Source organism: Aythya fuligula, chromosome 1, assembly GCF_009819795.1.
Source record: "Aythya fuligula isolate bAytFul2 chromosome 1, bAytFul2.pri, whole genome shotgun sequence".
NCBI lineage: Eukaryota > Metazoa > Chordata > Aves > Anseriformes > Anatidae > Aythya > Aythya fuligula.
This window is the reverse complement of record NC_045559.1, coordinates 104,352,567-104,375,035: the sequence shown is the minus strand read 5'-3', so window position 1 is coordinate 104,375,035 and position 22,469 is coordinate 104,352,567. Positions and strand designations below refer to the sequence as shown.

Here is a 22,469-nt window from a genome sequence, read left to right as displayed (position 1 = left end):
CTCAGTACAGGTGTTCCAGTTCAGCCCTTTTGTGCTGGAGAGTTAAGAATGCTGGTCCTCCAGTGACTTAGAGGTTTTTAAGTTCTCCTCTCCACAGGCTAGGCTTCATGCAATGTTTCACATAAATAAAATTCTGGCTGCCTGTGCTAAGGCAGCAGCTGTTTTCATTCAATGAATTTTTCACAACACCCTTACTAAGAAAATGAGTATCCTTATGTGTTCTCGTTACCCTTAAAGTCAGCAGCAGCAGCACTTGTGCAGCTGACTCATCAGTATGCCAATCCTTCAGAAAACTTGCTGAGTTTTTCAACCATGCCAGCTACAGGCCATAAAGCAAGCAGTAGTGTAGATGTTGTACAGCAGCCTTATTTAGGCATACGATAGTTTGGGACTTGATTTAGCCTTCCACTCCCTCCTGGCTGTGAAATGGAGTAGTACTGGCAAGTAATAAAAGGATTAATTATTGAAGTGGCTTGAATTTCAAGCACAGTTCTTTAAAGTGACTGAGATACATGAGCTGTTTGCTTTCCACAAGGAATCTTAACACAGGGCTTCAGCTTTTCCCCTTAAGTGTATGCAAGAGTTCCAGTGCTCTGCAAATGATGCACTTGACAGTTCTCAACAGCTAACCCTCTCTGCTCTTATTTTTAAGGCTATTAGGATGAGATGCATTTCACCAGTGTCAGACTGACAAAAATTTTGAGAGTTTGGAGCCTCTTAAAGTGCGAGGATGCAACAGATGCATGATGTAACAGTGAACTTAGGCACAGACTACAGCCTGGCTGCTCTTCTTAATTACTTCGAAACTCGTTTGACTTTTCACAGTCAAATACTGGTAAAGATCCCAGTGAGGTATGTTTTTTATAGATGATGTCTGTTCCCTGCAACAAGCTTATGGTCACTCACCCCCTGTACCCAGCTCAGGTAACAGGAGCCACTGTGTGAGGTGATGCCAGGGCTGCCCCAGCACGGCCAGGCCCCGCACCTCACCTGGGGGCAGCCTGGGGAAGGGAGGGCAAACTGCAGGGCAGGGGGCGGTGAGGGGAGTGGCCCTATGGACACCCTGGGGAGAGGAGGTGCCCAGGCTCTGGAGCAGACAGATGTGCCCTGAAGAAACTGCCTTCAGTGGAGAGGGACCTATGCTGGAGCAATTTTTCATCAAGGTCCATAAACTCCTGAACAGCTCCTGAACAGCTGTTACCCATGGGAGGGATCCTAGAGCAGCAGAAAAGGGTGGGGAGTAGGGTAACAGAATAAATGTATGGGGCTGACCCAAGGAAGAGATGCCATCCACAGGGCCCTGGATAGGCTGGAGAAGTGGGCCCATGTGAACCGCGTTAGGTTCAACAAATCCAAGTGCAAGGTGCTGCAGCTGGGTTGGGGCAATCCCAGAGATGAGCACAGACTGGGAGAGGAACTCATTGATAGAAGCCCAGTGGAGAAGGACTTGGGGGTTCTGGTGGACAAAAACCTCAACATAAGCCAGCAGTGTGTGCCTACAGCCCAGAAGGCCAACTGTGTCCTGTGCTGCATCAACAGAGGAGGGACCAGCAGGTCCAAGTAGGTGATTGTCCCCCTCTGCTCTGCCCTTGTGAGGCCCCACCTGGAGTGCTGCGTCCATATCTGGGGCCCCCAGCACAAGGACATGGAGCTGTTAGAGCAGGTCCAGAGGGCCACAAAGATTATCAGAGGGCTGGAGCACCTCTCCTGTGAAGAAAGGCTGAAAGAGCTGCAGCTGTTCATCCTGGAGAACAGAAGGCTCTGGGGAAGCCTCATTACAACCTTTCAGTACTTAAACAGATCTTATAAAAAAGAGAAGGACTCTGTACTGGGATAAGTAATGATAGGTCAAGGGGGAATGGTCTTAAACTAAAAAAGGGTAGAGTTAGATTAGATACAAGGAGGAAATTCTTTACCATGAGAGTGGTGAGGCACTGGAACAGGCTGCCCAGAGAAGCTGTAGATGCCCCATCCCTGGGGGTGTTCGAGGTCAGGCTGGTTGGGGCCCTGAACAACCTGATCCAGTGCATGGAATCCCTGCCTATAGCAGGGGGGTTGGAAGTAGATGAGCTTTAAGGTCCCTTCCACCCCAAGCCATTCTACAACCTTAACCTCCCACTCCTCATCCTCTCCACCCCAGGTAGGCAGACGAGTGCAGAATGAAGTTAAACTCAGGAAGAAGAGAGATGGGGTAGGGGAAAGATGTTTTAGTTTATCACCACTCCCCTCATCACATAATTTCCAAGACTGTAACTCTCAGTGATGCCCCCACAAGCTTTTTATCTTTTCTTCCCCTATCTTGTGGAGAAAGGGGGAATAAGAGAGCAACTGGGTGGGTGGCTAGCAGCCAGCTAAGGTCACCCCACCCCACTCACCCACTTCATCCCGACACAGCACATCCCTGCACATTCGCATACTAGGACTAAACATGTCATTCCAAGTCCAAATAAAGCGACAGCAAACACTTTAACAGTAAGTACATTTATTGAAGTGTTCAAAGTTCTTCACCCTAGTGGACGCAGTTCATAACTTAAAGGGACCAAACCATCATGACAGGCCCCAAGCGGAACCTTACAAAACTCTCAATCACGTAACTTCAGAAGCACAGTTAAATTGTTCAGTCATTTTGGTCTTCATCCCAGTCTTTCTTTCCTGATGGAGGCTTAGGGCCACCTGCTGGTTTTGCCATAATGATCTTGAAGGTGATAGGGAAGGAGAAAAAGATAAGGTTAGAATCACTTCCCCCCACATCTTATTTATAGTCATTGATGCTGACTGAAAACAATCACTGACTCATGCAGTGTCCTTGCTCTGAACCTAAACCAGGGATTAATATTATACATCTGGTTGAGAGATTCACAAGTCATTTTTTTTTATTGAAAATGGCAGAAACTGAGCCCTGATATACAAAGGACTTTTACCTCATTTTTGCATGCAAATTGTGACTTCAGTTAGTCTAAGAAAAGGTGAGTGCTTAAATAAACCAGCCAGTGACTGCTGCACAGGGTGCATACAGCAGAAAGCAGAATTATCAGAGCTGTTGTTCTGAACTCCAGCCTAGACATCACACTTCTAAGGCCTAATTAGCCCACTAATCCTACCTTGTTAGAGGCTCATTTCTGCACTCATTACAGTGACAAAGTAAAGCTCAAACTGAACTTGTGAGTACAATGAAACAAACTGCAATGAAAGTTCGGTTTTAGGAACAAGATTAACTTGCAGTGGCACCGGTAAGAAACGTAGCAATCAGCACAAGACCAGCAGTGTTATGTGCCCTCAAGGAAAACGCAGATCTGCCACACGTGATTGTCATGCATGCGCTCACACACTGATCACTGCTACAGAACCAGCTTACTGCATACTACTTCTCAGGCTCATCTTTCCAGTCATCCTTATCCCAATGTCCTTGTTGTTTAGGAGCTTTTGGACCGCCTGCTGTTTTTGCCATAATAATCTACAGAAATTTTACATGCAAATACACTTTCACTGGAATTCCACAAAATATGTAAAGCTTTTTGCCATTAAGATTATAACCCCCATTTTACTTAAGTGGGATTTTTCATATTAAAAATAAAACAAACCAATATACGTGAGAAGGTTTTGTTGTGATAAGCCTTGTTCCTACAGAAGGTTCCTTTCTGCTCGTGGGTATCAATTATCATTGTCAAATCTTTAAAAATGAACATTACAGCACTTGGTATGGAAGCAGCAGTATTGAACTCATATTTTGGAATATGAGCTCCCAAGGAAAACTACTTCCTGGTCGTCTTAGTTCTAAACTAAGATCCCAACATCGATTTTTATGCCTAGTATTCCCAGACCATTCACATGTTTTGCAAGTGTTCCGCACCTTCAGTTAAAGCAGAGGTTTCAGTTTATCACCCAAATTATTTCTACCCTTACCTGATCGACCCGTAGGACAGTTACTGCTGCGTTTGTAGCCAGCTTGATACCCCAGGATTTTCCAAGGTATGTGTCTAATATACCAGCTTCCAACATATCCTTCACAGCAGCGGATTCAGCCTATCAGACAGGAGGAATTCATTTATTTATTTTTAAGTTTTCTCAGGTTTCTACTTAACAAGTTATTAGGTTTTGAAGGTTACAACAAAGTACCACTTTTCTCATCTTGTTTTCTCTCTTTACAAGATTTTCATTTCTAATCCATTAGCAGGAAGTCAAAATAAGTAAACAAAAGATCTGTTCTGTAACATACTAGTTGAGTATCTCTCTCCACCTCGTACATGAGGCTGCTATACTATATTCACTTTAACTGCCTGCTGATAAAAAAAACCCTTCAGTATTAGAATTCTAATAGAAGTATTTTTCTAGCTCTGTGAAACACAGAGCTTCAATGATTTGAATTAAGCTATAAATACTTACTGCAATAGAAGTACTTTTAAATATAACCCGGTACTGCTGAGCAGCAAATAATGTGAGGAACTACTTACCTCAATATCAAAGCCAACATTTTTGTTGCCTTCCTGATGCACAGCATAAAGTTTGGAAATGACTTCGTTAGCCTTTATGCCAGAGTTTTCTGCCAGTGCCCGAGGAATGGCTTCAAAAGCTTCAGCAAACTTCTTGATGGCATACTGGTCAAGCCCAGGACAAGTCTAAAGTGAAGTTGAAAACCACGTAAGCATTTGAAAGAAACAGCAAGATAGGAAAGTACCTTTTTCACATTTTACTACTGATTTATATGCACTAATATACATACGTACCTTTGTATAAAAGTATGTGTATCTATATAAATTAAAATATATGCAACTACACTTATAGATAAAGTTAAAAAAAAATTTGCTGTACCTCTCCATAAGATGTGATCTGCTTGGCTAATTCAATCTCTGTTGCACCACCTCCAGGAACGAGACGTTTATCCTGCAAACAAACCACACTAAAATGAAGCTTTGCTTGAAGTATCATGTTCGTTTTTCTTTTTAGAACACTTTATCAGTTTAACAGAATTTATTTATTCCTTCCAAATGTCTCTGAAAAAAAATTAGCTTCTTTTGTAAAAAGAAGAATATCAAAAATCAAAATAAAGCAGGTATTTTCTATTTGTAAAAGTCACTTCTATTACTCATAAGCTAAGAGTTGATTTTTTTTTTTTTGAATCTTTTCTATTAACTGTTAAGTAGTTTGGAGACAACATGAATGAGACTAATCTGCTGTAAACAAGATTTAATATATCAGCAGGTATCACAAGGATACTTTTTTTGCTTTAGAAACAATTCAGAATTTTGAATATCCTTTGGCAAATCAGCATTCACTTAAAAACACCCAGTCTTTTAAACAGACAATCATCTTAATGCCTATCTTCAGGCAACTTCAGGAGACAAACAAAAATGAACAATTAATGTGTTTCCATACTCCGTATCAATGCGCATCTGTTGATACATAGAGTGACAAGAGTTCTACTTTTCTTTTTTTGCATGCCACCTTCCTAGTAAGTACTCAAACATTTCCTTTCTCCCTCAAAAAAAAAAAAAAAACCTAAGTTTTTCTACTTATAAGATATATCTGTGGTATGTGGAAAAAGTGTGTCTTGTCACCAATGAACCAGAAATATTATTTGCAATTAGTCGCTTTCTCCTGATTCCCAGAGACAAACAAGCCATCTAGCTTTTCTTTGATGCCTAGTTTTCAAGGAACACTGAAACAAAAGCCTTATCAAGAGGTCAAAGAGCTGACTGCCACTAGAAAGCAGTACAACTAATCTGTCTTCAAGGATTTGCCTCATTCCTGAAAAAATGAATTCAGTGCATGATGAGCACCATGTTATGCACACTGTGCTCACGAGGACATCTGCAGCCATCTTCCCTACACAGCTTCTCCTACATATCAGGAACTCTCAGAACTGACATTTTAAGCACCTGTTACAGCCCTACAATGAATAAGCCCAAAGCAAGCATGGATTTTGCCTCTAACTGGTCCATATCTCAGTTTTGGTAACTGAAACGTTCTGGTTACTTACCCTTGTAAGTACTTTGAATGTATTTACACCATCATCCACTGCTCTCTCTATATCATCCATCAGATTGTCTGTCGATCCACGAATGAGTATAGTAGAAACAGCACCATCCTCCTTTTCTGTTAAGAGACAGATGCTCATTACTGAACTGTTTTCGGATATAAAAATACGTGTTTCATACTTGCAGAACAGTGGTATTAGGATTTCTATAGAACATACGTACCATGCTTAAATACAACAACTTGAGTATCTCCAACCTCTGACAAATATACACTGTCGCAGTGACCCATTTCTTCTAGAGTTGGAGGGGTCTGAAAAGAAAAAGAACGGTCAAGAGATGAACGTGGTCATCAGTTCCCTCCCACTTGCTCCTCATTTAAGAACTCCATACCAGTCTGGGTAGGGCTGTTGCACCAACAGTTTTGCAGAGTCTTCTCAGATCCCACTTTGAGTTCAACCTTTAAAAAACAGGAACAGTTTTTCTATTCATGAGTTTCCAGAACAGATGTTAATACACATGAATAAGCATTCTCTCCTTAACTCAGCAAGCATTTTGTAACTAAAGACACCCATCAAAAATTACTGCATCAAATTAAAAAGACTCTATACAATGATTTCTGTAATAATTTTAAAACAAGCAGCCCAAATACATGGAAGTTACCAAAGCTATTCAAATATGTCTTAATTACACGCAAAAAGATTTAAGGTCCACAGAAGTAACTGAAAAGTATTAAGAATTAGTTATTCCATCCATCAATGCAATGGTGATACATAGGGAAAACAGGCACCTCACCATAGCTAAGGTATCACATGACAACTGTGACCAGGGAGAACCCTTACCGTACAATGAATCTTTGTGGCCACATAATCAACAAATTTTTACACAGTTCATTTCAGTTAAGCTGTAAAGACCCTTATACCAAAGTAACAGTATCATATGAAATTACTCCCCATTTGGTTTCCACATAGAGGTGAAACACTATCAAAAAACATAACCTATGAAACCACCACTTGCCAGCTCAGGTTTTGATCTACTAGAAAGCCAGTCAGCAATACTGGGTATTTTAAGTCATTTGAGAGGCAAGAAACAATATGCCAACTTTATAAACCTGGTAGACCAAGTGTTTTATGCTCTTCCAGTACTTACCTGACTAACATAAGATTGTATTTGTTGGCATAATGAAGTGCCATGTCTGCCACTTTGCCACCCGTTACTACTACGTTTGCACCACTGTCAGCAATAGCTTTGACTTGCAAATCCATCAGATTTTCTTCTCCTTTACTGAAGTTCATCAGCTCCTCCGCATTCTTTATAAGTACAGTGCCCTAGTAGAACACATACATTTATCAGTAAGGTGTTATCTACATGCCTAAAAGTTTTTGGCAAACCATTTTATCTCCCAACCTATCCATAAACCTCAAGTGATCCCATTTGATTATACCGCCAACCCTTCTCAGGCAATGTCAGTAAAACACGTTAAAAGTAAAAACAAGCAAGCAAACAAACAAACAAAAAAAAACAAACAGGCAATTCTAGCATTTGTAGAGAATCGTAAGATACAGACATCATAGCACATAGCTGGTCTTAAAAAAAGTAAAAATAAAAATAGCACCCACACCTCCAAAAATCCCGTAAAGCAAAATTAGCTTCAGAAGTCTTCTATGAACTTTTTTAAACTAATGAAATCAATCTTATCAAATATATCTTAATCACCAAGTGTCAAAAATATTTATAGTTAAAGCTAAAAATAAGAGATTAAGAACCACATATAAGCACATATAGATACATAACTTATTTTAAGCTCCTACATACCTTAGTTTCAGTTATCATACAATCAAAAGGGCAGGAATACACAGCTATTTTTGCATCTTTGACAGAAGTAACATCTCCTTCAGTTTCTTTTTTAAAAACCATACCATGCAGCACTGATGAAGCAGAGATACCAGCACCCTGGCAGAAGAAAGATGGAACGGGTGAAAGTCATATTACTGACCATTTACTGCCAGGAAGCTGCAGTACCCTTTATAAAACGCAGTCCCTACATCCATCTGAGCCTGGCAACCTTCATCATCACACCAAGAGAAATCTTAAGCTGATTTAGCAACATCAAACAGTGTCTTACAGGTTCCCATCTTAAGATCAGTTGGTGGTCAAAAGTAAGGTACACGACATATGAAAAGGCACTTTCAAAAGTTTAAAGATCTAAAAATTAAACTCCTTTCATTAAATTTTTTAGATAACAGTAAAGCTAGCTATGCCCAACTTACCACAATCTTGCACACTCTGATATTATCAACGTTGAAATGACCAGACTCAGGAAGAATAGAAACTGTTTGGGAGGAAAATAAAATAATGTATTTTTGTTGCTTAATGAATAGAGTAAAAACTATGACACCATAAATACTGCCTAGAGTTTTTCTTAAGCACTAGAATTTTATGGTTTGAACTGCCCACGTAGTTTAAGGTAAAAATAATCTGCTGATAACTTGCACCAAATAAATTTCCTTTTCTCTCTAATTTACCGTTTTAAATTGTTTTTAAAATGTAATAATCAGAAAGCAACATTAATATAATGTCAGGCCTGAAAAAAGTTCAAACATCCATTTACACATTCGTATTTCAAGAGTGAAGCTTGACCCACAGTATTTCAGAAAGCACTTAAACCAGATGCTAATTTTTTTTCTTTACAGAGAGAAACCAACAGCTCAATACAATTGCAATCTTGCCTTCATTGTTCTGTAGCTGAGACTAGCAACAACTTTTCTGGAGTGTAATGATCCTCTTAATGACCAAAAAGGATGTTTTTCTGCTTGGAAGATGAAAGTAGTAACCTATTTCTATAAATGTTTAGTAGAGAGCACAGGATTTTTCTCAGCTACATCAATGAAGCGTTTGACATGAGAAAGAAGGCTACACTACCTTCAGAGGCTAATCTATGTCACCAATTTAACCTGATAAAATAACCATGTTTTCTTGTATGAAGATGTTAATCATAAGCAAACCCACTCAGTTTTCTAGATGCATGCACAGAAGTGTTCTTATCCACTTACCACAGGCCTGAGCAATGAGCTTGGACAAGAAACTTTCGTTGCCATACTGTTTGCTCATTACTGAAGTATGCAACAAAGATGCCACTTCTTCGACATCTCTAAGGTTCTTTGCAGAACAGCACACCAAGTCTGGAAGAATTTCCAGGGCTTTCTTGCAAGCTTTTTCGTATCCTTCAATCACCTGTTCAGCAAACAACAGACACTATTTTACCTAGGTACACATTCAAACTGCTTCTACATCCATTTAAAAGGGACTTAAAACATAAACAAATGAAAAAGCTTGCAAGGAAAGCAAGCCATCACAAGCAGGAAAGCATATATTGTTCTTCTTTGTACACCTCGGACTAAAAATTATTTGGAAGAAAGCAACTATTCACAGTACTATGACCCATGAATACTGAGTAATAGCAACCTGAACTCAAGCTTCATAAACTGCAATAACAGAATTTACCTCTGACACTGATAATCCCATCCTCAGAAGGTCTTCTGCTAACTCCAGAAGGACCCCAGCAAAAACAAGGACGAAGTTGGTTCCATCTCCAACTTCTTGCTCTTGCATATGGGAAGCCATCACAAGCATTTTTGCAGCCGGATGCTGGACCTTTAAAAAAAAAAAAAAAAAAAAAAAAAAAAAAAAAAAAGAGTTGCACCTCTTAGTCACTAACATCCCACCTAGACTGCAGCTTCAGGTTTTACCATGCATCCAGTAGAAGCACTCTTACTTCAAGTTCTATCTAAAGATACACTGTATGCACCAAGTATGAAAAAGAAGTCAGTACAATTAATTTAATTAGGTAATTTCTGTAATAAGCAAGAGTACAAGTATCTATGGAAAAAAAATCATGAAGACCTGAACAGCTCCCCTACAACATAAATCAGACATATTTCTTCCTGATTCTGAGCTACATTTACAGCATGCAAAGGTTTCACTATCACATTCTGCAACATGAGAGAAGACCGAAATTAAGCCTTCCAGCTGTGTTTTTAACACAACAGCTATTTCACTCACTCACCTCCAGCTCTCTCAAGATAGTAGCAGCATCATTCGTAACAAAAAGCTTCTCCAGATGATTAATAACCATTTTGTTCATTCCTGAGGGGGGAAAAACAAAATTAGTTATTAGGCAAGGATTGTTTTGCACAGAAATACCGCTTCCATAGCTTTCGGGTTTATCCCACACATCAAAACATTACCACTGCTTACAACTTAAGAATCTAATACATTTTTGTGAAATAACATTTAGAAGTGTGTTACATTAAGTAGAACACATTCAGTTCTGAATAAGCAGTTTTCTCTTCATAAATATTGTGAATTTAATTAATCAATCCTGAAGAACACAATTTGCCTCGGTGTATCTGTCAGGACACAATATTATTACGCTTATCATGACTATCTACCAAGTTAATGTCTTTAATTTTTGTAGGTCTTCCATTTAGCAGTAAGACAGAAAAGAGGACACAGTAACTGTCCCCAACCAGCAACACAGATGCAATGACTGTATCTGGGGTGTCTGTAGCAAGTCCTAAGTATTTTCTCAAGAAAGGAATGGATGATTTTTGGTCAAGGCAGGATTTGCCTTCAAACATACCATTTTGATCAAAATCACTACAATAGTTTTAGAATTTACTTACCATTTGGTCCATAAGCCGTACGGGTGGTTTGAGCAAGTTCTTTGCATGCCTGGATGTTCTTATAGACAGCTTCTTCTAGTCCAGAATAATGCTAAAAAAAAAAAAGTTTTAAATGTTCTGGTCAGAATTACACTTTCTAACAAAAAAGATGATGAACTACTCACTTCTCAGCCAATCAGCAGTAACCTAGCAGGTGCAAGAAAGTTTCAGATCAACTTAGTGTATTTCACAAAAAAAAAGTTTAAAAGCAAACTAAACTTTAACCAAAGACAAGGAGACAAGAACCAGCATGTCATCCTACTCCACTAGTCAGCTCAGCAAGCACACGTTTTTGAACAAAACACTTTAAAAGCGACTCAGTTTTTAACAGTTTGCATCTCTAACTGCTCTAAAAAATGTCAGTAGCATACCAAAAGTAGGTAGAATATAACCAGTACTAGTTTGGTGATGGAGGGAGAGGATGAAGGTTTTGTACCTGCTTCTTTACTCGCAACTCTGTATTCCACCAAATCATTTAACTTGGTTCTACATTCAAACACGTGGTTTGAAAATTCGGAAGTAGAATGATTCAGAAAAGATTTGTGTTTGAGAAGCTGATCGTCCAGTTTTCATTTGTAAGAACAGATTCCCCAAAAGGGCCTTACTTAAAAAACAGACACACCGTATTTGTATCCTATGATAGGAAAGAGAAAGATGCTCTCTAACAACACTTACTCTCTAAATACAAAACAAGCATCTCTGAACACCAGCTGCCTCCTCATTTGGTAGGACGTAGCCCCAAACACTGTGGCCTTGCCTTTGCCTTGGTTCTTTTGAGGATTAGCATTTATGCCATTCTGCTTCCCTACTCCCTCCCCACACTTGAAATTGGCCATTCCTAGTCTCCAAGGAAGATTTTGAAAGGAACAAAGAGAGGACCGAGGTGCTTAACTTCGCTTTCCATTCAGCAGCAGCTACCGGATTTTCCTCCCCTTTTCCCTCCACAAAAAAAAAAAAAAAAAAAAACCACTAATTCCTTTCTGCTCACTCTTTTGTAGAGAGCATCTGCTCAATCGGGCACAGTCCTTGACTACTATCAGGACCGACGTTATATTAATGCTATATATGGTAAAACATCATGTTGCTTTACAGCACTGACAGGGGTATTTCTCCTGCAGGCCCAATAACAAAAAAAATACTCAAAAAATACACGTAATAATACTGCAGGGTCCAATTTACGTTCGCTGAGCACCCCCTACAGAACCTCCCCTGCCAAAACGCCTCCCTAAGCCCATTTCCAGACGCTTCGGGTGGCAGTGAGGAGCCATTTCTGCTCAGAAGGAGCAGCCGGGCACTGGGACGGGCTGCCCGGGGAGGTGGTGGAGCCACCGTCCCGGGGGTGCTCAAGGAGAGGTTGGACGCGGTGCCTGGGGACACGGCTTGGGGTGATGCTGGTGGCAGGGGGACACCCGGCCCGGCCCGGCCCGGCCCGCCATGCCGCCGCTCCGCCCCGCCCTTCCAGAACCTTCCCCGCGCCGCCACGCCGAGACGCCCCCCTCCCCCTTTCCCTTCCTCCCGCCCCCTCAGCCCCGGTGCGGCCGTTAACGGCCGGCAGCGGCTCCCGCCCGTACCTTGGCGCCCTCCTTGAGCATCTGGGCGAAGCCCGGGGCCTTGGGGACGTGCAGCGCCATGGCCGCTCCGCTTGGCACAGCACAGCACGGCTCGGGACGGGAACCGCCGCCACGGGCAGCACGGGAGCGGGGCCAGGCGCCTGCGCGATGGGCGCGGGGAGGGGCCGGGCGTGCTCGGCCCCCGTCATGGCGGTGCTGTGAGGGGAGGGATTGGGGGGGGGTTTGTTACGGGCCGGCGTGTGCTCCGTGCGTTGCCTTTGTAAATTAAAACAAAATTAAAAGAAAGCTGGTTCACCTCGCTTTTATAATTTTTAAAGTCTGTGTTGCGTTCGTTTGGTTAAAAGGGCCCAATTCGTCCTATTATTAAATACAGCAGAGCATATCTTGGTTCACCGTGCTATTTCCAGTCCACCTGTTTGCTGAGGTGTGGTGGTTTTGCACAACTGGGCAGCCGAGCTCCACCACAGCCGCTCTCTCACTCCCCCTCCTCAAAGGGAAAGGGGAAGAAAATACAGAGAAAGAGGACAGGGAGATCACCCAACAATTATCGTCATGGGCAAAACAGACTCGGCATAGGGAGATTTGTAAAATTTACTGCCTATTGCTAACAAGCTACAGAAGTGAGAAACAAAGAAAGCAAACTAAAGACACTCCATCCCCCAGCAGTGCAGGGAATTGGGGAATAGTGGCTGTGGTCAGTCCCTGACACTTCATCTCCGCCATTCCTTCATGGTCGCTCTGCCCCTGCTCCACCGGGGGCTCCTCCACCCATGGGGGGGCTGCAGCGTGGAGATCTGCTCCATGTGGGACCCATGGGCTGCAGGGGGACAGCTTGCTCCACCAGGGGCCTCTCCCTGCACAGGCCGCAGGGGAACTGCTGCTGCCTGCCTGCAGCACCTCCTGCCCTCCTGCACTGAGCTTGGGGGCTGCAGGGCTGCTTCTCACCTCTCTCTCCCAGCTACTGTTGTGCAGATTTTTTGTTCCCCTTTCTTAAATCTGCTCTCACAGAGGCTCAAACAACATCACCTACTGGCTAATCTCTGGCCAGTCCCTTCAGAGCTGACTGAAACTGGCCCTTACCTAGCGTGGGGCAGCTGCTGAATTCTTCTCACAGAAGCCACCCCAGCAGTCCCCCACTGCCAAACCTTGCCACATAAACCCACTACACATGGGTGCTTCGTGGCAGTGGATTTTCCTAGGGAATGTTGTCCACATTGTGAAGTGATGCACAGTACTGGGGCGGTGGCTCCTTCAGAATCTTTCTCTCACTGCTGAGTTCAGCATACACTGAGCACATTCAGCGAGGCATATCCCAGAAACAATTAAGACCTATCATTGCCACTGAGGGAAAAAATTGGTCATACAGATTTGCTGACTCCATTCTAGTATTTGGCTTGGTACACACCTGACTTGTTCAAAAGAAAGGGAAATGTATTGATAGGAAGGCTGTATACAGTCAAGTCCTCATCATCCAGGGTAATCCCAGGTAGTGTGTGTGCTACAGGACATGCTGAGGAGTACTATGGAAGCTCACCTTGACATCTCTACAAGTAGCTGAGGTCCAGACAAGAGACAATGGAGCTGCTTCTGTATGGAGCTGCTTTATGTTCGATAAATTTTATTAAGTTGCTGCCACAGAAAATCAAATGTGCTTTTTCAAGGTGAGAACTTCAAGGCCTTAGAATTAATAACGGCTGCCTTTAGGTCACACAGTATCTGAGCCTGTAACCCAGCAGAGACAGAGTTGCTCCACCTCTGCAGCACAGATAGACCATCTGCAGGTTAATGACATCACTTGATACACGCTGTTTAAGCAACCTCAAGAGAACAAACTTCATTTAGTTTCACCATTCTGTAATTCTTAAAACTTAGTCACTCTTAACTTGTAACACATCATGACACAGTAAAAAAAAAAAAACAAAAAACAAACAAACAAAAAAAAAAAACACTACATAAAGCACCCCATGAATCAGCTTCCAAAAATCTGCATGCAGTTTTTCTAGAAGTACTTAAAGGTAGATGCCACTTGAATCAGTAGAGGGGATCTATTCAGCCCTGAGTGTTGGAGCAAGGGATGTGGGCACTGCAAAAGAAAATGCTCAGGTTTGGCAAAAGGTTCATCACCCCATGTATTGCTTTCTTCCCCTTTTCAGTTTATCTACACCACAGTGCAGCTAGGGAATAAGGAAATGAATGTATTCTTGTTCTGCAGCCAAGATACCAGGAATTGCACTTTATAAAGCAACTTCTGTAAGATATTCTTAGCCCTGGAGTTCAGAGGAGGCGCTTGCTACTAAGTCAATGCAGAAGACTTTTCATAGTTACGAGACTGAAGTCAGGGGCATTATTATCAATAGTTGTGTGCATCTAGTTAGAGACATCCATTTTAGGGCACAGGATAAAGATGGTTCAAGTGGTTAGATGGCAGATCAGTAACGACAGGATGCATTTCAGTTCTCTGTGACTAACACCCTGAATGACCTCAGACAAGTCTCTATTGATTCATCAGCACTTCAAAATTTGTCATTTTTTAACATATAGTTTACATTCTCCATGCCATCATCTTAGTCTTATTTGCTTAAGTTTTTGAATGAAAGACATTTCATCACTGATTTATAAGACAATTTTTTGAGAACCAATTGGAAAACTTACCAGTTGAGAAGAAAACTTTTGAAGGAAAGAATAAAACTTTTAATTATGAGGCACATATATAAAAGAGGAGAGGAATAGCAAGTAGAGGGAAAAAGAAAAGAAAAATCACTCCTGGAAAAGACCATACTGATATCAGGCAAATAAATACAGTAGCAGCTCAGAAACCAAAAACATTTGAAAGTGAATGATAGTCACAAGGGGAAGTCAGGAGAATTTTCTCACAAAGGAACTTAAACTCTGCCATCTAGTAGGGAAAGGGTGTTGTCTTTCCAAATATATTAAAAATAAATAAATAAAAGGCATTAAGTTCTATCTATTAAAATATTAGATAAGAATATAAATCATCAGTAAATTCTACAAAAATAATCAATCTTGTTTATGTTATCTTGAAAACAAGATTAAACGGAATTTTATACATTAAAAAACAAACACATCTCTAACACTAATTCAGAAAAGGAGTCTTAGAAAATTTCTAAACTGGAGAAAAGGTTTACAGGTTGCTTAAGCAAATGAAAATAGTTGCTCAAAATATAAACTTTTATTTCATTCAGTGGAAAATTCTCTATATAGAAATGACTTTTCTATTTTAATTCCTCCCAGTAATACTTTCTAAACTTTTCAAAACAAAACAAACAAAAACCAAATAATTTTTTTAAAAAATGGGTGTTTCCTTTACTTTTCTTCTCCTATATAAAATATATATATGCCACTTCCTGATTTTTTCTTGAACTTACTGTAATAGCTTTAGCAGCACTAGCTATTATCCTAAACAACTCTGCTTAGAAACTTTTTTTCTATTATTTACTTTTTTTTTTTTTTTTTTTTTCATTCAGTATTCTTCAGGAAAAATTTAGAAAGAATGCCTGCCAGCATAAAAGCAATTACTACTTTACAGGAAAAACACACTTTCCCCAATGTACAAGATGACAGCTGCTGTTGAACTGTGACAAAAGTTATTAATGATCTTAGAACAGTTATGACTAATCTGTGCACACTCAAGAGAATCTGGAACCATGTAGGAGAAGCAGCTTCTAAATATTCTCAGGCTCCTAAAGGTTCTTTTATGAACACAGGGTTTTTTTCTTTGAGTATAAATGTACACAATAATAGATGCTTCCAGGAAAAAGCTTTGTCACAGCCTATTGACAGGAAAGGAAAGCCTATCTGGTAACAGAATTTCTACCTATGCAACTTTTCAAATGCATGTAGTCTTGAGATGTAAGTTAGTGATTATTTTCTGTCTTTGTGTCTGAAAGTTGAGTAGGTTAAGAAAGACAGGACAGAGCTCTGAACTCACTTTTCATTTCTCTGTTCTGTGTTCTTCCACAGTTTATTTGCTTCTCATGCCAATCTAAGTCAAGGACAAATTTTCAAAGAAAGATCAAGCTGTGCATCACCCTTCTGCAACCAAACCTAAAATATTTATTCTTTACTACACACCAGCTCTTTATCCTGCTTATATACAATGGCTGTGTGGGAGCTGGCTATGAATATAGAGGGACTTATAGAAGTCGCTGTTCCTATTGTAGCAAATCCTGTCGAAATCATTGTGGTAAGTTGGACAATGATTTAATGCTGTTTAAGCACTGTTAAAAATGCAATCTAACCTTGTTATTTACTGTAAAAGTATAAAATAAATCCTGAATTGCTGCTAAGTTATGTAAAATCAATTCCTTAATAACTGTGCACTGGCATGGCCTTCCCTCAAGTACTGTGTGCAGTGCTGGGCACCTCAATATAAGATGGACATAAAACTATTAGAGAATGTCTAAAGGAGGTGAAAAAGGAGGTGTCAAAGATGGTGAAGGGTCTGGAGGGCAAGACATATGAGGAGCGGCTGAGGTCCCTTGGTTTCTCCAGCCCAGAGCAGAGCAGGCTGAGGGCTCCCAGCCTCGCACAGAACTGTGGAAAATCAAGTCCTTTAAGATTGCCCACCTTAGATATCCGAAGTGACTAAGCTCTACATGTTAATCTTCTAAAGCTTGTAATTAGGTTGTATTTTATTCTCTACTCATTTGAATTAAAGCATTACCAAGTTTCAGTAGATAAAATTCAATTATTTTCCCATTCCTGCTACAAATAAATGTTATTACTTCCCAATGAGCCACAACAATATCAGTTCTTTTATAATGATGAACAAACCCCACCCTGCCATGGGCAGGGACACCTCCCACCAGACCAGGCTGCCCAAAGCCCCATCCAGCCTGGCCTTGAGCACCTCCAGGGTTGGGGCACCCACAGCTTCTCAGGGCAGCCTGTGCCAGGGCCTCACCACCCTCACAGTATAGAATTTCCTCCTTATATCTCGTTTAAATCAACCCTCTTTTATTTTAAAACCATTACCCCTTGTTCTGTCACTGCACTCCCTGACAAAGAGTCCCTCCCCAGCTTTCCTGCAGGCCCCCTTTAGGCACTGGAAGGTCACTGTAAGGTCTCCCCAGAGCCTTCTGTTCTTCAGGCTGAACAACCCCAACTGCCTCAGTGTGTTTTCACAGGAGAGGTGCTCCAGCCCCTTGGTCCATCCATCCTTGGGGCCCTCCTCTGGACCCATTGTAATACTTTCATGTCCTTCTTGTGCTGGGGGCCCCAGAGCTGAGCACAGGGCTCCAGGTGGGATCTCATGAGAGCAGAGAAGAGGGAGACAATCATCTCCCACACCCTGCTGGCCACTCTGCTTTTGATGCAGCCCAGGATACAGCTGGCTTTCTGTGCCTCAAACCCACACTGCTGGCTCATGCTGAGCTTCTTATCAAACCAACAGCCCCAGGGCCTTCTCCTCAGGGCTGCTCTCAATCCATCCTTCACCCGGGGCCCAGGTGCAGGGCCTTGCACTTGGCCTTGTTGAACTCCATGAGGTTCTCACAGGTCCACCTCTTGAGCCGGGTCCCTATAAATGGCATCCCTTCCCTCCAGCATGTCGACCACACCACTCAGCTTGGTGTCATTGGCAAACTTGCTGCGGGTGCACTTGATCCCACTGCCCATGACACTAAGAAAGACATTAAAAAGCAGTGGTCCCAATACTGGTCCCTGAGGAACACCACTCATGACTGTTCTCCACTTGGACATTGACTGCAATTCTTCAAGTGCAACCATCCAGCCAGTTCCTTATCCACCGAGTGGTCCAACATTTCTATAAATACAAATATTTTAAATATATATCTTTTCATCATTTCTGAACTCTGTTCTCTTGCTTTTCAGGGATGCCTCTCCAAAGCACTTGATTTCTCAGCACCTTCATGAATGTTAGCTCAGAAATTTAAGCACAGGTTGTTACTGCCTGGCAATGTAGGGTGTTTCCCTTGTAAGCATTCATCCTGCTATGAAGGTGACATTCCCTTTCTGAGTCTTCTATAATTAAAATGCTGTTATTTAATTGTAATTAGACTTTCTCAACTTGCCCTCAGAAGCCATCAGTAGGAAGAGCATCCTCGGTGCATGCAGCATGCCAACATTACCCAGTCTTTTACTCTCTACAGCTAAGTACCTAGAGCTTGACTGTTACAGAAAACCATCACATTGATGTCAGAACAGTTGCTTGTCCTTCCTTCTGAGGAATGAAATGCAAACTCAATCTGAGATTACACCATAAAAATGGATATAATAAGAAGAAAAAGACACAGGAGAACTGTAAAAGGTTTATTATGCAAACAATTATTTTCAAAACAATCAGCCTGTGAACTGTGAACAACTATGAACAACTATGAACCTGTAACTGGGTGCCACTCTCCCTGCTATCACTAGTGGGTCCTGCGCTAGGGTGCCAGCCCATCGCCTGCAGCTGTCTTGTCTGAGCTGCAGGTGCAAGTTGGGCAGTGTGGGGCTGCTGAGGGCTGCCAGTTGCGTGGATTTGGCATGGCCGTGGCAGAGGCTGCTGCCAGCCCGGGAATTGCAAATGGACGGAAGGGAGGTATGGCAGCCCAGGGAAACCGCGCAGCTGCCGCGTTTCGGTGCATTGGTGCCAAGCCGGGTCCCATGAGAGGCAGAAAGTGGTACCGTGTGGGAGTAGGAGAGGCAGATGAGCTCTGGCTGCTGCGTGGTGGCAGCTCGGGGGAGGCCGGAGGCTGTTGATTGTCCCTGCCTGCTGCCTCTGCAGCGGGGCCTGGCAGGGAGGGAGCATCCATGCATGAGGCTGGATGGGCACCGCTAGCCTGGGGGGTGGCTTTTGCCTGGCGCTTTGGGAGAGGGGACCCTGTGGGGTCTGCTGTCTGCGTGTCTTCTTCTGCAGCTTTTTCCATCACGTCCTTCTCCTGCCCAGCATCTGCTCCCCGCCCATGCTGGATGCCTGAGCTGCTGCTGGGGCAGTTTTCATACAGATCTGCCTGTGTTGCAGGGGCAGCCGTGGCTTTCCTCTTCAGGGCGGCACGGCGCTTGCAGTTGACGAGCAGGTGGGGAGAATATCTCTTGAAGTTGGGGTTGTGGTAGAGGAGTAACTAAAATAAATGCAAAGGAGGAAAGTTATTTGCTAACATTTTCCAAAAATAATAAAAAATAATTGATTGAGAAACCCAGGTACCATGACCTGACAGATGCTTCTGGGTAGAATTAACATATAGGTAACACTACACTGCTAATATGCATCCTACAGTTGAAACAAGTATTCAGATACTGCACAGCAAGAGATCTTGCAAATATATTAAACTGAGTAGACTCCTCATAGCCCAATTTATTTATATTTCCATTCCATTAATATAAGCTCATTGAGTATAACCCAAATATATTGTATACACATTTCTACCACTCATCAATGCCACCTGAAAAATACCTCGACACCTGCCTGAGAAAGACATTAAGTTTAGAACATTTACTGTCGTCCTCACCTCCTCTATTGCCAAGGCCTATTTTATTTAATCACCCCTATCTCCCACTAGGATATCGTGAGTGTTGGTTCATGTGTGGAGCAAGTGATGTACCTTCCTATGAGCAGAAAATGCATCTTCTTCTGCCAGGAATTCGGGAAGCGAGGCAGATCTTTGGAAGTCCCATTGCATTTTGGTGAATCCGTACAGGTTAAGTTGACGAATGAAACTCTTCATACTCTCAGTCTCAAAAATTTTCTGAGGCCCGGTCCTTCCCAGCACTTCTACTTTAAACATTTCCTCATCGATCACAATACAGTTTCCACAGTGACCCCACCAAATGGTCTTAAACTCGTTGCTTTCAACTAGTTGCCACAGTTTCTTTGGGAAACTGAGGAAGGAGAAGACATTGGCTTTGACAGCACACTCCTCAGAAGAACTACCGGGTCTGCTCTCACAGTTATCAGTGGAAGCTGGGCAATCCTTTCCTCCCTCTATTGATGCTGCAGCACCATCAGAAGCCGCTCCTCGATCCTGTCCCAGAGTCTCAGCAGAAGGGGACTCTGAGGATTCACCCAGCTTGTCTGGAGCAGAAACGGGTGAAGTTTCTGCTGGAAGCGGCTCCCTTTTAATTTCTTTTGTCTCATCTTCACTGAAACTTCCGCCTGAAGCCATTTCAGTGGCCAGCTCAGTCTTCGTCCTGCCAGTCAGCAAGTGAGACCCAGCTGTTCTGTCTGGGCGTTCTGGTGGGATGCTTGAACATCACCGTGACACCCGCAGTCACCACAGTGACATCACAGTGGAACAGCCAGAGCAGATGTTGCTGTCCAGCACTTGTTGCTGGTGCTGTACCACGGGTGTTTCGACTCAAAAGAAGCACTTAAATCTGTGTTTAAAGGGGATCACTTCTTACCTAGACCTTGCTTCCCCTTCCCCGTGTGATAGCTCCCTTCTGGCCTCCTTGATGTCCCTCTATGTTTTCCAGCTGGGGAGGGAAATCAGTTTCCCAGGCAATGTTAACTAAAGAATGTAGCAATCTCTACCTAGTTTCCTGCCACTCCTTGAAAATGCTCTGTGATTTCCACAGCACCGCTTCTGCAAGGGAATAGCCGTATACCCAGGCGATGCTCCTCAAGGTCAGCAGTCTCCCAGAGGCTGCTGTGCAGGTGCAACCAGAATAAAACCTATACAGATTTTGCTGATGACATAAAATAGTAGATGTACAACCCCTTGTTTCTTTGATTTGGTTCCTATGCTTTGATTTGATATTTTAGGAGTTTGGAAAGCAACTCAACAAAATCAGTGATGTTCTCCAAGACTTTTAAATCACACCCCTCTCTACAGGGGCAAATGGGTCCTTTTTTGTAAAGGAAAGGTTCGATGTAGAGGTAGTGTCTGGATGCAGGACTGGAATAAATACTAAGTTTGCAAATCATACTAAATATGAGGAGATGTGAACTCCCTTCTGTATAGACAGGCCTTGTGGGGAGATCTTGACAGGTCAGAGTGCCAGGCAATCACTGATGTATGAAGTTTAACAGGGACAAGCGACAGATTCTTCACCTACATGTAGGTTGGGGCAACATTGCCTATGCATACGGAGTGGGGGATGAGCAGCCCTGCAGAAAGGGATCTGGGCACTGTGGTCAGTGGCAAGTTGAATATGTATCAACAGCATACCCTGCAGCCAGGAGGGCCACCCATACCCTGGGGTGCATCAGGCACAGCATTACTAGCCAGTTGAGGGAAAGGATTGTCCTGCTCTGCTCTGCACTGATGTGGCTTCATCTCAAGCACTGTGTGCAGTTTTGGGTGCCACAAAATACCAAGTACATAGAGCTGTTACAGAGTGTCCAAAGGAAGCTAGGAAAATGGTAAAAGGTCTAGAGGGCAAAACGTACGAGGAGAGGCTGAGGTCCCCTGGTTTGCTCAGCCCCGAGCAGAGCAGGCTGAGGGGAGGCCTCATGGCAGCCTGCAGCTCCCTCACGAGGGGAGTGGAGGGGCAGGCGCTGAGCTCTGCTCTCTGGGGACAGCGACAGGACCCGAGGGGACGGCATGGAGCTGGGACAGGGCAGGGTCAGGCTGGGGGTTAGGGAAAGGGCCTGCACCCAGAGGGTGGTTGGGCACTGGGACAGGCTCCCCAGGACAGTGGGCACAGCACTGAGCCTACAGAGTACAAGAAGCGTTTGGACAATGCTCTCAGACACATGGTCTAAATTTTGGGTGGTCCTGTGTGGAGCCAAGAATTGGACTTGATGATTCTTGTGCGTCGCTTCCAACTCAGGATATTCTGTGATTTTATGATTATATACAGGAAGTGTAGCTTGTGTCATGTTGGAACTACAGCAAAAAGCAAAGTCAGCTCATGCAGGCCCACAGCTGCACCATTGCATGGTGCTTCTTATTAGATCAGCTCTGGAATTACGTAAGCAACCTGGAGGTGAAAACCTCTTTTCTTACTTACCACTTCAGCAGTCCAGTTAATTTCAGTTTAGGCATTTTCCTAAGTGCTGCTTTTGTTTGGAGAAGAAAATTTATTCAGTGCTTGTTTACATTCATAGTATTTCAGGTTCCTAAAGGAAGTCACTGCTGGTCAATGATTTCACACTCCAGGTCCATTATTTTGAAGGACAGTGGCCAAAAAGGCAGTCCCATGTCTATCTGCTTCTTTCACCTCTGCATTCCCCTTCTCCTCCACTCAAATCCTCTCTTGCCTATTTTTTGATCACCCAGGCAGTGAAGCAACTGAGA

At 42.8% G+C, this 22,469-nt stretch overlaps 2 protein-coding genes across 2 annotated transcripts; both read right to left on the bottom strand.

Moving 5' to 3' along the window:
* Positions 1–2,465: 2,465 nt before the first annotated feature.
* On the bottom strand, positions 2,466–12,400 carry CCT8 (chaperonin containing TCP1 subunit 8). The gene is made up of 15 exons (XM_032202584.1): positions 12,268–12,400; positions 10,658–10,748; positions 10,039–10,118; positions 9,477–9,626; positions 9,026–9,206; positions 8,243–8,304; positions 7,788–7,925; positions 7,122–7,300; positions 6,366–6,432; positions 6,198–6,285; positions 5,978–6,093; positions 4,810–4,881; positions 4,452–4,616; positions 3,904–4,023; positions 2,466–2,695 (listed from the first exon to the last, which is right to left on the bottom strand). The coding sequence occupies exons 1-15, from the start codon at positions 12,325–12,327 to the stop codon at positions 2,618–2,620; spliced, it is 1,647 nt and encodes a 548-aa protein (XP_032058475.1). The 5' UTR covers positions 12,328–12,400; the 3' UTR covers positions 2,466–2,617.
* Positions 12,401–18,674: 6,274 nt separating this feature from the next.
* LOC116493870 (heat shock transcription factor, Y-linked-like) lies at positions 18,675–20,393 on the bottom strand. The gene is made up of 2 exons (XM_032195531.1): positions 19,833–20,393; positions 18,675–19,352 (listed from the first exon to the last, which is right to left on the bottom strand). Exons 1-2 carry the CDS (start codon positions 20,391–20,393, stop codon positions 18,675–18,677), a joined length of 1,239 nt encoding a protein of 412 aa, XP_032051422.1.
* Between the last annotated feature and the right edge of the window lie 2,076 nt (positions 20,394–22,469).

Bases quoted from the DNA above. Each gene is read 5' to 3' on its own strand.
- CCT8 (XM_032202584.1), bottom strand. From the start codon at position 12,327: ATGGCGCTGCACGTCCCCAAGGCCCCGGGCTTCGCCCAGATGCTCAAG. The intron at 9,627-10,038 runs GTGAGTGAGTGA...TTTTTTTTAAAG, and splicing joins CTATCTTGAGAGAGCTGGAG to GTCCAGCATCCGGCTGCAAA. The intron at 4,882-5,977 runs GTAAGTAACCAG...GTTTGTTTGCAG, and splicing joins CATTCAAAGTACTTACAAGG to GATAAACGTCTCGTTCCTGG.
- LOC116493870 (XM_032195531.1), bottom strand. From the start codon at position 20,393: ATGGCTTCAGGCGGAAGTTTCAGTGAAGATGAGACAAAAGAAATTAAA. The intron at 19,353-19,832 runs GTACATCACTTG...CATTTATTTTAG, and splicing joins CATTTTCTGCTCATAGGAAG to TTACTCCTCTACCACAACCC.